Source organism: Canis aureus, chromosome 33 (genome assembly GCF_053574225.1).
Source record: "Canis aureus isolate CA01 chromosome 33, VMU_Caureus_v.1.0, whole genome shotgun sequence".
Lineage (NCBI taxonomy): Eukaryota > Metazoa > Chordata > Mammalia > Carnivora > Canidae > Canis > Canis aureus.
The window spans coordinates 10,489,430-10,502,234 of record NC_135643.1 but is presented as its reverse complement, the minus strand read 5'-3'; the positions used below and the strand labels follow the sequence as shown (position 1 = coordinate 10,502,234).

At 35.0% G+C, this 12,805-nt stretch overlaps 1 protein-coding gene across 9 annotated transcripts in view; it reads right to left on the bottom strand.

The window, feature by feature from the left end:
* PTPN13 (protein tyrosine phosphatase non-receptor type 13) overlaps positions 1–12,805 on the bottom strand; it is a 202,668-nt gene that overhangs the window by 107,802 nt on the left and 82,061 nt on the right. For all 9 annotated transcript variants that reach the window (XM_077882792.1, XM_077882784.1, XM_077882787.1 and 6 more), the window contains exons 4-5: positions 7,029–7,094; positions 4,269–4,454 (exon numbers count right to left, since the gene is read on the bottom strand). In XM_077882792.1, the coding sequence (XP_077738918.1) occupies positions 4,269–4,454; positions 7,029–7,094 (252 nt within the window). The remainder of the gene's footprint in view (positions 1–4,268; positions 4,455–7,028; positions 7,095–12,805) is intronic.

The window sequence follows — 12,805 nt, the reverse complement described above, 5'->3', positions numbered from 1 at the left end:
GAATAAAGATTCTGCAGGGACTTTATCTGTGGTGATAGTGCAGATTTTTCATGAGAGGATAAATAACTTTTAAAAAATTAATAAAATAAAGGATATTAGAGGGGAGGCTAGTAGGGAGATGGTTGAAACCGGTGAAGGGGATTAAGAGTACCTTTATCATGATGAGCACTGAGTAATGATGTACAGAACTGCTGTATCACTATATTATACACCTGAAACTAATCTGACACTGTATGTTAACTATGCTGGAATTAAAGTAAAAAAATTAAAAATATATTAGCCAAAAAAGTATATTACCTTTAAAAAATAAATAAAAGTTTATCAAATTTGATCAAATTCCAAATATAAGGGGTGAAAAATTAGAACACTGGGTTTATTTAAATGATTGAATAGAAGCTTCAAGAAATAAATGGAGAGATAATAATGAAGACAAATTATTTAAATCTGGCACCAAAAGCATGCATATATATTTGTTTACACACATACATACACACACATTTTAATATTCCTCTATTAGTGAAACTTGTTTGAGTATGGGTTAAAAATTCACTTAAGTTTAAGGTAGGGATGCCTTGGTGGCTCAGTAATTGAGCATCTGCCTCTGGCTTGGGGCATGATCCTGGGGTCCTGGGATTGAGTCCTGCATCAGGTTCCTTGCAGGGAGCCTGCCCCTCCCTTTGCCTATGTCTCTGCTTCTCTCTGTGTGTCTCTCATAAATCAATAAAAAATAAAGTCTTTAAAAAAAAAAGTTTAAGGTAGTATATTCAAGGTATTATTTTTCCTACTTATAAGACTTATAAGTCTTATAAGATGGAAGTATTTCTGAAATGATATTATCCTTTAAATTACATAAATGATCTAGGTAGTGTATTGCACTATATTGTCAGTTACTAAAAAGATAAAGAACATCCTGCATCTTTGGGAATCTGTATCGACACTACTATTAATAATAGCGGCCATTTATTGAGCAATTACTAGAAAGCAGGGACTACTTTAGGTGCTTTACATACTTTACGTTATTTAATACTCAAAACTGCTATGTGGTAGGGTTATTATCCTTGCGTTGCAGATGAAGAGAGAAATAGCGAGGAAACTTCAAAGAACCTTGAAGCAGCTCATCGACATTGAAATAATTATCTGTAAACTGTTCAGTAATATGAGTAGATGATATGTGTTACTACTCCTATTTTACAGATAAGTAAAATTGAGGTCAAAGATGCTTTAACATTAAATCAGTAGAAGAACCAAGATAAGTAAACTGGCCTGTTGACTTTTACTGTATGTTAATTAAGTAGATAAGAATTATGGTTACTTGAAATGAATTTCACACTTAGGACCAAATCATTCTATCAGCTCCTGGAGGCAACAACAGCTTTGAGGAGCAAAATGGCTAACAGCGTGGGCTCTGGAACCTGAGAGATCCACGTTCCAATTGTGTCTGTCATTTACAAAGTGCATGGTCATGGGCAGGTTATTTCATCTTTCAAAGCTTTGGTACCATTATCTCTAAAATGGGCGTGAAATTATCTTCTGTAACCTGAGATTGTTAAAATGAACAAATGTGGAAAAGCACATAAGCCATTTAGCACAGTGCCTGGCACAAAACACTGAAAAAAAAAAAAAAAACCATAGCCGTTGGAATTCCTTCTGTTGGGTGACATCCAGGAGACTAGCAAGAGCAATAGAAAGATGAGGGGAACATTGTTATTTCTTAGTAGAAATTTGCCTCTGGAAAGGCACACTATCTATGTACTAACTCTGATTGACCCCTCTTTTTTTTTTTTTTTTTTGATTGACCCTTCTATTCTCTCCTACTAAACATTCCCATAACATATCCCATATCAGACTTACTACTATTCCTCAAACATACCCTGCTCTTTCCTATTTTTTGGCATTTATCCAGACTTACTTTCCTCTGCCTAGATTACTTCCTATCAGACTATTGGATCTAGTTCAAAGTGCTATTTTTCAATGCAGTTATACTTTATATCCTTCCCCTCAAACCTTCATAGCTTTTAAATTTCTTCCTGTGGTTTTCATACCTTCTTCCGCATTTTATATATAATTAATTGTAGAACTTTATGGTTGTAGAACTTTACATAGGAGCTCATAGAAGGTAGCAAATATTTTATTCAAATTTTTATCTTCTGTAGTATGTAGACAGGATTCTTATGTAGTTGAGCAATATAGTTACTGTCATAAACTGCCTTAGGTACTAATTGTAAAGAGATGGAGATCTTTTATCTAATATGGGCAACTATTAGAAGGATATTAGAATTCCATGGAGGAATATTTCTTCACAGAAAGAAGGAAGAAAAAAATAATTCCAGGATTCTTAGTATAGGAATAAAATCAGCAAGACAAAAGTTTTAGAGGAAATGTGGTATAATAGAAAGATCCCTGGACTGACTAATAGGAAACATATGTCCCACAAGCTGTGTGAGTCTCAATTTCCTTATTTATAAGCTGAAGGAGTTAATTACAGATTAATGTTTCCCAAAGGTTAGTGTCATGAGACAATAAAAAAAAAAAAAAGACCTAAATAAGTTAGGAAATGTTTTACCTACATGCATATGACATGTAATATAGTCTAGTGTATTAAAGGCTCCGAGAAGTTCTGTAGTGAAAATATACTTTAATTTCTCTTAAACAGGTTTTCCTCAAACATATTTAATCACAAAGGAATTTTAAAAAACAAAACTATATTTGATACTATGTAGGAACTTTGGTCTGGATAGAAGGCTTTCATAGATTTTTAGTAGCTTTACCTTTGTTCAAAAAAAAAAAATCACATGCAGGAATATAAACAAAAAAATAAATTAGAATGGAGCAGCTCTAGTTAAGGAGGGTATAAAATAACCAGCCGAGAACCCTATACACTCAGCCTCTATTACCTTTATTCCTTTCACTGTATAAATACAAAGGCTGCATAGGGTACAGTTTATAAACCATTTGCCTGGAAGAATCTATGAGCCTGTTTCTTGTCAACTAGCAAGCCGTATGGCGTTTGGATATACCCCAGCCAGCCATACAACATCTTGGTTAAGATGGCAGAACTAAACCCCTAGGGAAGAAGAAGTAAGAAGCCATCAATAACATTGTGTGACAGTGGCACATCTGTAGTCCACACAGAAGAGTAGAACCTCACTCAGGTACCATAACTCTAAGGGTAAGAGCAGATAAAGTTTGGATCTAGATCAGATATCAAAAACCAAGGAGTATCCAAGTACTATATATTCATGTCTTTTGGTCCCAGATAAAGTATAACACATAGAGGTGAGACTATAGGTACAGGGTTTGCTATTCTTGGGGTTCTTCACATCTATGACATCTATAACGAGAGAGAGAGAGAGAGAGAGAGAGAGAGAGTCCAGGTCTTGGGGTACTTTAGTAGAGATACAAGCATGTATCACCCCTACACACCAGGTGACAGTATCCACAGAAGGTGGGGAGGATTTCAAGACTACCCAAGGGGTCCAGATAAGTAAGTGGCCAAGAAAGATTTAAGCAACAGAAAGTGCATTTTTTTAAGAAAGTGCATTATTAATGCTAAAATCCATTTTGAATGTCAATGTGTGTTTTTTTTTTTTAAAGGTTTTATTTATTTATTCATAGAGATGCAGAGAGAGAGAGAGGCAGAGACACAGGTAGAGGGAGAAACAGGCTCCATGCAGAGAGCCCGAAGTGGGACTCGATCCCGGTTCTCCAGGATCACACCCCGGGCTGCAGGCGGCACTAAACCGCTGCGCCACTGGGGCTGCCCAATGTGTTTTTTATAATAGACAGAACCACTAGCTGGAAGCTCCTTACGAAGTAACAAAGGAGGCAAGAGCAGACATTTTCAACTCTAACATGTTCTAAAAAAAAGAGAGATTCTCATAAATACTAGGACACTAAAGTTATTGCACTGGGCTTCTAAATTTTAAGTACTGCTTTTTAATTTTTTTTTTTAAGATTTTATTTATTTATTCATGAGAGACACACAGGCAGAGGGAGAAGCAGGCTCCACGCAGGAGCCAGACGTGGGACTCAATCCCGGGTCTCCAGGATCACGCCCTGGGCCGAAGGCAGTGCTAAACCACTGAGCCACCCAGGCTGCCCTTAAGTACTGTTTCAATTAAACAATTAACATTAGCACAAGAAATTTAATGTTCTTAGTCTTCATTGAGAAAAATGCTACCTACCTATAGTATCTTTAAATAAAATTTTGCAATATTCTGCTAAATTTTAAAATATGACTACATGTACCAGTTGGAACTATAGCTTACCCCAGAAAGATTTCCCAGAACCAGTTTTACCAACTGCTTCACATAGGAAAATGAAGGTGCACAATTGCTATTCCTAATGTGGGCACTGCAAGCATCCAGGACGGTCCGAACAGAAACTCGAGCATAAATAACATCTTCACACATTCCAAGCAGTATGCTGTTGAGATGATCTCCAAGCTTGATAGGCTGAATATAAAGAAGGGAAAAGCCACTTTGATAAGTGTGGGTAAATCTTATCCAACATGAGACAAGCTATCACAGGAGTCACAGGAACCACCCCAAACACCTTCAAATACTTGGAGGAAAGGAATTCCTTATCATGTACACAAACACACACACACACATATTTTAAAGATTTTATTTATTTATTCATGAGACACAGAGAGAGAGAGAGAGGCAGAGACACAGGCAGAGGGAGAAGCAGGCTCCATGCAGGGAGCCCAACGTGGGACTGCATCCTGGGACCCAAGGATCACGCACGCCCTGGGGCCGAAGGCAGGTGCTAAACCGCTGAGCCATGCAGGGATCCCTCCTTATCATATATACTTTATATATATTTATATTTTTTATATTTATATTATATATTTTTACTACATATATAAAAAATATATGCATATATATTTTACTACATTTTACCTTTTCATAACCCCCCAAATTAGCAAAAGATGGTTAATATACCTTTCCCCAAATAGGAAGTATTACAGAAAAACTCAGGTTTTTTTATATGATAAAGAAATGAAATTCCTGAGTTATTCAAATATTTTGGTAAGCAGTTACATGTGTGTGTGTGTGCGTGCATATGTGTGTGTACATATTCTGAGTGAATAAATGATTTCCTAACAATCAAAATATGTAATATAGTCAATATATATTAAATATAATTTGACTCTGATGATAACTTAGATTTCAAATACTGCAATGACTTAAGATCATCTAAGTATTAGTTCTCATTATGCTGGTGACACAGAGGACCTGGAATGTAAGATTTTTTTAATTAGTTGACATGATTTGTAGAATATTCTATCCAAATGTCCAATAAGCATACTAAGAAATACAAATTAAAATCACAAAAAGAAGCCAGTACAACTCAACAGAATGGCTAAAAAGAAAAAGACTGATAATTTGAAGTACTGATAAGGAGAAAAGCATTGTTGGTAGGAGTTTAAACCAGTACATCTACTTAGGTTAAAGCATGCTTTTTCTATGACCCTTCCTTTCCACTTCTCATCCGTTTGGGTATTATGTCATCCTTTAGATCTCAGATTAGATGCAATGCCCTTTAATAAACTCATCCTAACCCTCTAAGTCTAGTAAGAGGTTCCAACTCTGGTTTTCCATAACACCCTCCATTTCCCTACCACAGCATTCACACATTGTTATAATTGGTTATTTAATTGCTTGTACCTATGGATGTACTCTACAGGCATGGGCCATTATATTTCTGTATATGTCTACTACAGTGTCTGACACAAGATAGGGGCTTTTGAAATGGCATTAAGTATTTGCATACTGATAGCAAAATACAAATGAAAGTTTCTACTTCTTCAATTTATACATTAGATATTGACTTAATTTTCAGTTATCTGAAGAGTATAAAGTGTGAATCATAGGCTGTGATCACATTTTACACGTAAATTAGGTTGTACAATATATGACACCAATATTTCTGGTAATAATTTAACCTTTTCACTTGAATTTATAAAATTGAGGTTGAGAAGAGAGAGTACATACACAGTATTTTTCATGATACAAAATGAGACCAAGTTGAAGATTCTAAGAATTTTAGAATAAAAGCCTAAATCATTTCTTAATTTGATAACAACACTGATACTAGTTATTTTTTGTTTTTGATTTCTAAATGCCTAAAATAAAACCTAATTCTGTATACTATATCTTTGTGTTGATGAAATACAGTTAGTTTTAAAATTTCCATTACAATTAATTATTTTTATATTAGGTCTTCAGGAATCAGTTATTTTAGAAAATAAGGACTAGAAACAGCCCAACAGTCATCAGAGCCCAAAATTTTAGGAAGTGTTGCTTTAATGTTGGTGTCCGCTGCCATAGGCTTAGTGAAGCATGATTTTGAAGCCTTAAGAAAAAAAGTAATGAAGTATGAAGTATCCATTGAGACATAATGAAAGCAACTATTCCTACATGTCTGCATCAAAAAAGGTTATCACTTTAGTTCAAGAATGAATCATCAAGGGGCAGCCCCAGTGGCTCAGTGGTTTAGCGCCACCTTCCGCCCAGGGCATAATCCTGGAGACCTGGGATCTAGACCCACGTCGGTTCCTTGCATTGGAGCCTGCTTCTCCCTCTGCCTGTGTCTCTGCCTCTCTCTCTCTCTCTCTCTAATAAATAAATAAAATAAAATAAAATAAAATAAAATAAAATAAAATAAAATAAAATAAAATAAAATAAAATAAAAAAAAGAATGAATCATCAACATTTACAATCCCTCTTACCAAACATTACATTAGAAGAAATATAGTAAACTCCCATTTTTCTTGCTATAATTTTTGAAGAAGTCACTACATCCCGGACTAAATGTTGAAATGTAGGTAGTAACTGCTATATTTCTATAAACATTCTGAGAACCATAATGGCTTTAGTATTGCATTATACCATTCTGAGACTATGACAACAAACAGCATAGAAACACTGGTATGCCTAATAACATGCTGTAGAACTTAAATAATATAAGCAAGAACTTTTTAAAAAAGAGTAAAGCTGTACAGATGTGCAGATTAGACTTACTTGGCTCTGAGGCACTTCATGGTCAGCCCCCCAATACAATGTCATTCCAAGAGAATAAATATGGATCTAGGGATAGAATTAAAAAAATCATTTTATGGTGTAAAAAAAAAAAAAAAAAAAAAAACAACCTTAAAACTTTAGCAAGTACTAAAAAAAAGAAAAATTTAGTGAGTACTGTATATTCATGACTTTTTGTCCCAGATAAAGTATAACATATGATTTGAGAAAAATCATCATTTCATATCTTACATAAATGTTAAGAGCTTAAAATAGAAAAAACTGGAAATTATCAGAACAGACTTTTCCCCTTAACTCCCCAGCCTAACATCTATGAATAATTTTTTTACTTCTTAAAGTTTCTTTATGCAAACTCATGCAAACATATTCTTTCTTCTTTTTAAAATGAAGTAATCTCTATGCCCAATGTGGGGCTCCAACTCATGACCTCAAGATCAAGAGCTGCATGCTCTATTGACTGAGCCAGCCAGGTGCCCCACAAATAAATTTTTTTCATAATGTCAGAAACTTTAAAAATTACTCTGCACTTACATTTTTAATTTAGCAAGAGATATATGTGACGTCATTTTGTACATGTAGGTATTTCTCTTGAATTGATTCTCTGAGATTATGGATTGAAGAGTAACTCATCTACAGTTTTGATAAAGAAAAAAATCCTATGGAAATTTTTTTTTTCTACACTGAAGTTTTGATTAGCATTTTTCTCACTAAGAATGGATGGGGTAGTGGATGGAGAAAGAAGCTGGTGAAAAGAGTTTTTGCATTGTTTGTACGCTTCTTAAAGATTACAAAAATAACTACCCATTTCTCTGCTGATAGGAGTGATCCAATAGGGAAAACTGGAACTGCAGGAGAGAGCAGAGGTTGTTGGGAGTACACTGCTGAATAAGGAGGTGGAAGTTAAAGGATAAGTAAAGGAGTTGGCTTTACAGAGGCACTCGGACAAGTCATCTGTCGTAAGGAGACCAAGAATGTGGGAATTTATGTGTAATCTGGTAGTGGGATCCTTCTACTTCTTTACTGTGAAACAGGAAGTGAGATGAAAGTGATGACAGTTAATATTATAAGTAATCATTTCCCATTTTTCCACCTGTTGAGAAACCCAAGAGTTAAACTTCTAGCCCATCTCAATTGATACTGTATAATCCTACTCCAGTGCCATCTTATTTTCTCGTCTTACTTTCACTTTGCACTTATTTTCTCACCTTTTTTTTTTTAAGTTCTCTAAACGGTCTCAAATTCTCTTTCGAAACAGGTGAGGTGTACACAAATAAAATTGAATATCCTTCTTACACTTTCACAACACTTTAACCTACTCCAAATTTGTCTCTTAAATCATTCCAGATTCCAGACTGGAAAAGTTGTTCCTCTTTTTCAAATATTTTCAGATCCCAATTTTAAAGAAATCTCAATTTTTCATAATGACAAACAAGGTTCATTCTGACTTGCCTCTACCTCCTTTTCCTAGCCAGATTTATTAAGTTTCCCTATTATTACTCTTTTGCCTATCATAACCTAAATACTTCAGCACTACTAAATAATTCTATTGCCAAAATAAATTCTTCTGTTTAATTTTTCTTAAGTACTTCTTTCTACCAAGAATTCCTTTCTTCATCTGTCAATAAAATTCTTACACATTATTGATGGTCTAGAAATGTATGCAATACATATTATCGCAAACAGGAAAAAGCATTCTCTCTTTCATGTATAGTTATATTTCATTTGCATCTCTAATGAAACAGTCAATTAATATTGCCTATAATATAATTAAGATGGGTCCATGTTTGTATTCCTTAAGGAAGTCTTTTTATACATCTTACTATACCTCTTAGCAGCTAACACAGAACTTGTACATAGTATATATGCAATATATGCCTGCTGAACTTAATTAAACGTACATTAAGTTCAAGAGAGCATAGTCCAGGCTATTTGTATATTTCCTTTTAGGTTTCTTTTCAAAGAACACCTTTTTCAAGAGCCTCATATATGAAACACACTTCTCATGGCTTTAGCATAAAGAACTAATTACATATTCAAATTTATTTCTCTTAACACACTAATATTGATTTGTGATTCTGAGTGCTTTAAGATTATTTTATTTACTTCTCAATATGCTAAATGAATTACTATATATTAATAATTTTTATGCATGACTATATAAATCAGCATAATTCTTAAAATTAGGTTATGAAATCTTATATTTGTTTATCATCTATGTATATAGTGTAATGATTAATTCTGTGTCAACTTGACTGGACCAAGGATGCCTAGATAGTTGGTCAAACATTACTCTGGAATTTTTGTGAGAGTTTTTTGAATGAAATTAACATTTAATTCAGTGGACTGAGTAAAGCAGATTGCTCTCTCTAATGTGGGTGGGTCTTATTCAATCATTTTAAGGCCTGAATAGAACAAAATGGTTTATCCATTCCTGAAGAACAGAAAATATCTTTCTGTGTGACTGCCTCTGAACTAAGACATTAGTTTTCTTGATTTTGGACTTGAACTGAAACATCAGCTCTTCCTGGGTCTCAGGCCTGCTGGCTTTCAGACTGAATCACATCATCTGTTCTCCTGGTTCTCAGGCCTTTGGAATTAGAAATGACAAGTATAACTAAACTTGGGAAGTAGACTTAAGATATTCAGACAATTAAGTGAATATGTGAAAAGGGAGGAGTCAGAGATAAAGATACAACAAAAATGTGACATGGATAGAAGGGCACTTAAGTGAGCAAGGTAATATAACTCACAGGGAACAGAAATATATATTTTTTTCTTTATAGTTAAAATGGGCTGGAATGTAAACTCCATAAGTGGGAGGACTTTGTCCCATTTACCACTCTATACCAGGACAGCACTTAACATATAATAGAAATATTTAGTGGGTGTTTACACTGTGCTGGGTACTGTTCTAAGTATTTTATAGGTATTATTTAATTTTCTAATAACCTTATGAGGCAAATACTATCATTATCCCTTTATATATAAGTTACCTGAGGCATAGAAAGGTAGGCAAGTTGTATGGGGTCACATATCTTTCAAGTGACAAAGCCAGAAATTTTACTCAGAACCCACACTTGATAAATATTTGTTGAAAAATAAAATGGGATACTAATGAAACAGTCATCACCCAGAAGGCTCATAGAACACCTTCTACTTCTACAGGCATCCTCTAAAGAGGAGACGTTAAGTCTTTGAAGATTTGCTTACTAATCATGAGACACTGGGTAAAGTACTGCAGTCTGATATGCAGATAGCTTTCACTCAGTGATCTCTGTGAAGAAATAAGAGCTGCTTTATGTGTGCTACATAGCTCCTTTTAGCAAAACCCCTTGAGATTGTGTGGCTCTGCATTTAATAGCAACAAAGCATAAATATCTTTGGGTGAAAAAATTCTGAATTGTTTCTACTCACTCAACAAATTTGAGAGACTGTAAGTGGCAGATATGGCATAGAGCAATGTTTCTTTAACTTCACTGCAGATCAGAATCATCTGGTAAAATACAGACAGTGGGTCCTATCTCTAGGGTTTCTGATTTAGTAGATCTGGTGTAGGATCTGAGAACTTGCTTTTCTAACAAGTTCCCATATAATTCTGATGTTGTTGGCTGGAGGACAACACTTTGAGAACCATCAGTACAGAGCAGAGGGGATAATATAACAATGAGTAGGACAGGCAGGGTCCTTTCTATCTCAAATCTTCTGCTATAGTAAACAAGACAAGATAACATCATGTACAAGAGAGTATATGGAAAGTACAAATAGGGAAAAGAAGGCAATGAGGGCATGAGACAAGAGTCAGATGGCACGAAAGAGTACTTGAGGCTGAAGGAAAGGAATGTGCAAGGGTTAAGAAGAAAAAAGCACTCAGTGCATCTAAGACATTACAATAAGTCCAGAATGGCAGAAACATAGAGTTTGAGGAAAGGCTGGTGCAGTACACCCTCAGAGGCCATGGTAAGGAGTCTAGAGCTTCTTCAAGTCCAGAAATGGCAGAAACATAGAGCTCAGAGGAAAGGCTGGTGCAGTACACCCTCAGAGGCCATGGTAAGGAGTCTAGAGCTCCTTCAAGAGAAATGGAGAGTCTGAATAATTTTAAGCAGCAAAAGGACAAGTTCGGATATGGGTTTTCAAAAATGCACTGACCATAATTAAAGAACAGACTGGACAAGGTCAAGACTGAAGGCAGGGAGATGATTAGAAAGTGTTTGTGGCACTGGTCATTCATGATGGACTGGACAAGGTATATTCACATTGTTGTATACCAGATCTCTAGAACTTCTTCATCTTGCAAAACTGAAACTATACCCACTAAGGACAAATTCCTCCTTCCCCCTCTCATCAGCCCTAGGTAATCACATTTTTACTTTCTGTTTCTATGATCTGACTACTGTAGATATGTCACAGGAGTATAACCATACAGTATTTGTCTTTGTATGATTGGTTTTTTTGCTTAGCATAATGTCCAAAGGGTCACCCATGTTGTAGGATGTGACAGGATTTCCTTTTTAAAGCTGCATAATATTCCCCTGGGTGTGTATGGCACATTCTCTTTATCCATTCATCCATCACTGGACATTTGAATTGCTTCCTCAGGGGTATTAAGAATAATGTCACCATGAATATGGGTATAAAAATATCTCTTCAAGATCTCACTTTGGATTCTTTTGGAAATATACCCAGAAGTGAGATTGTTAGATCACACTGTAGTCACACAGGAATGTCCATACTGTTTTCCATAATAGTCACATCATTTTACATTCTTAAAAACGGTACATAAAAGTTCCATTTTCTCTGCATCCTTGATAATACTTGCTATTTTCTATTCTTTTATGATAGCCATCCTAGTGAGTGTGACATAGATATCTCCACAACTCCAGCATTTAAAATGTTCAATTTAACTATGTTACCACCTATTGGACTCTGGCACTAGACAATCTTGGAGTTTCTTTAGTGATTTGCATAGTGCCTATCATATAACAAATATCCTTGTCAAATTTATGGATGAATAAAGAAATGGGAAGGAGGGGAGAAAGGATGCATTAATAAGATTTAATATAGAGTAAGTATAGAATAATGTGGTAAGGGAATTTGGTCTTTTATTTTTAAGTAATCTCTATACCGAATGTGTGGCTTGAACTTATATCGCTGTGAGATCAAGAGTCACATGCTCCACTGACTGAGCCAGCTAGGTACCCCTGATCTTTTCTTGACAAGTTCAGTTGAGGCTTCTGCTAAGGTTGGAGAAGTGAGTTTCCAGTATTACTGTTATAAAGATGACCCGTGATATTCAAGAAGAACAGAGGTAATAGGAGCCATATTCCTGACATTTAGACTACAAATTAGTGGCAATAAACACTTAAAGTAAGATTTCTTTAGTTTACCAGGGATATAGTAAAAATCCCTGAGCATATCAATATTCTTGAAGACAAATCACAACAAGAATTTGATTCAGGTTCCAATTCCAGCAAACTGGTTTCAAAAGAATTGCCAAATTAAGCACAGCATGTGCTATGCAAGCAGGAAGTGAACAATTATCAAGTAAAACAGAAAAGCCAGAGGATCAAAAAGCTTAGTGTGACCTGTATAAACCTGTGTAGTTTTATAGAGGCATGTTATCTTGAAAAGTAAAATTTTAAGGCAAATAAATGAAAGTGCCTGTTTATAGAGCTGGTAGTGAGGTAAATTTTTTCATACAACTGTATATATACAGTTTACAAAACAAGTTCCGTTGAATAAAGAGAACATTTTTATGCATC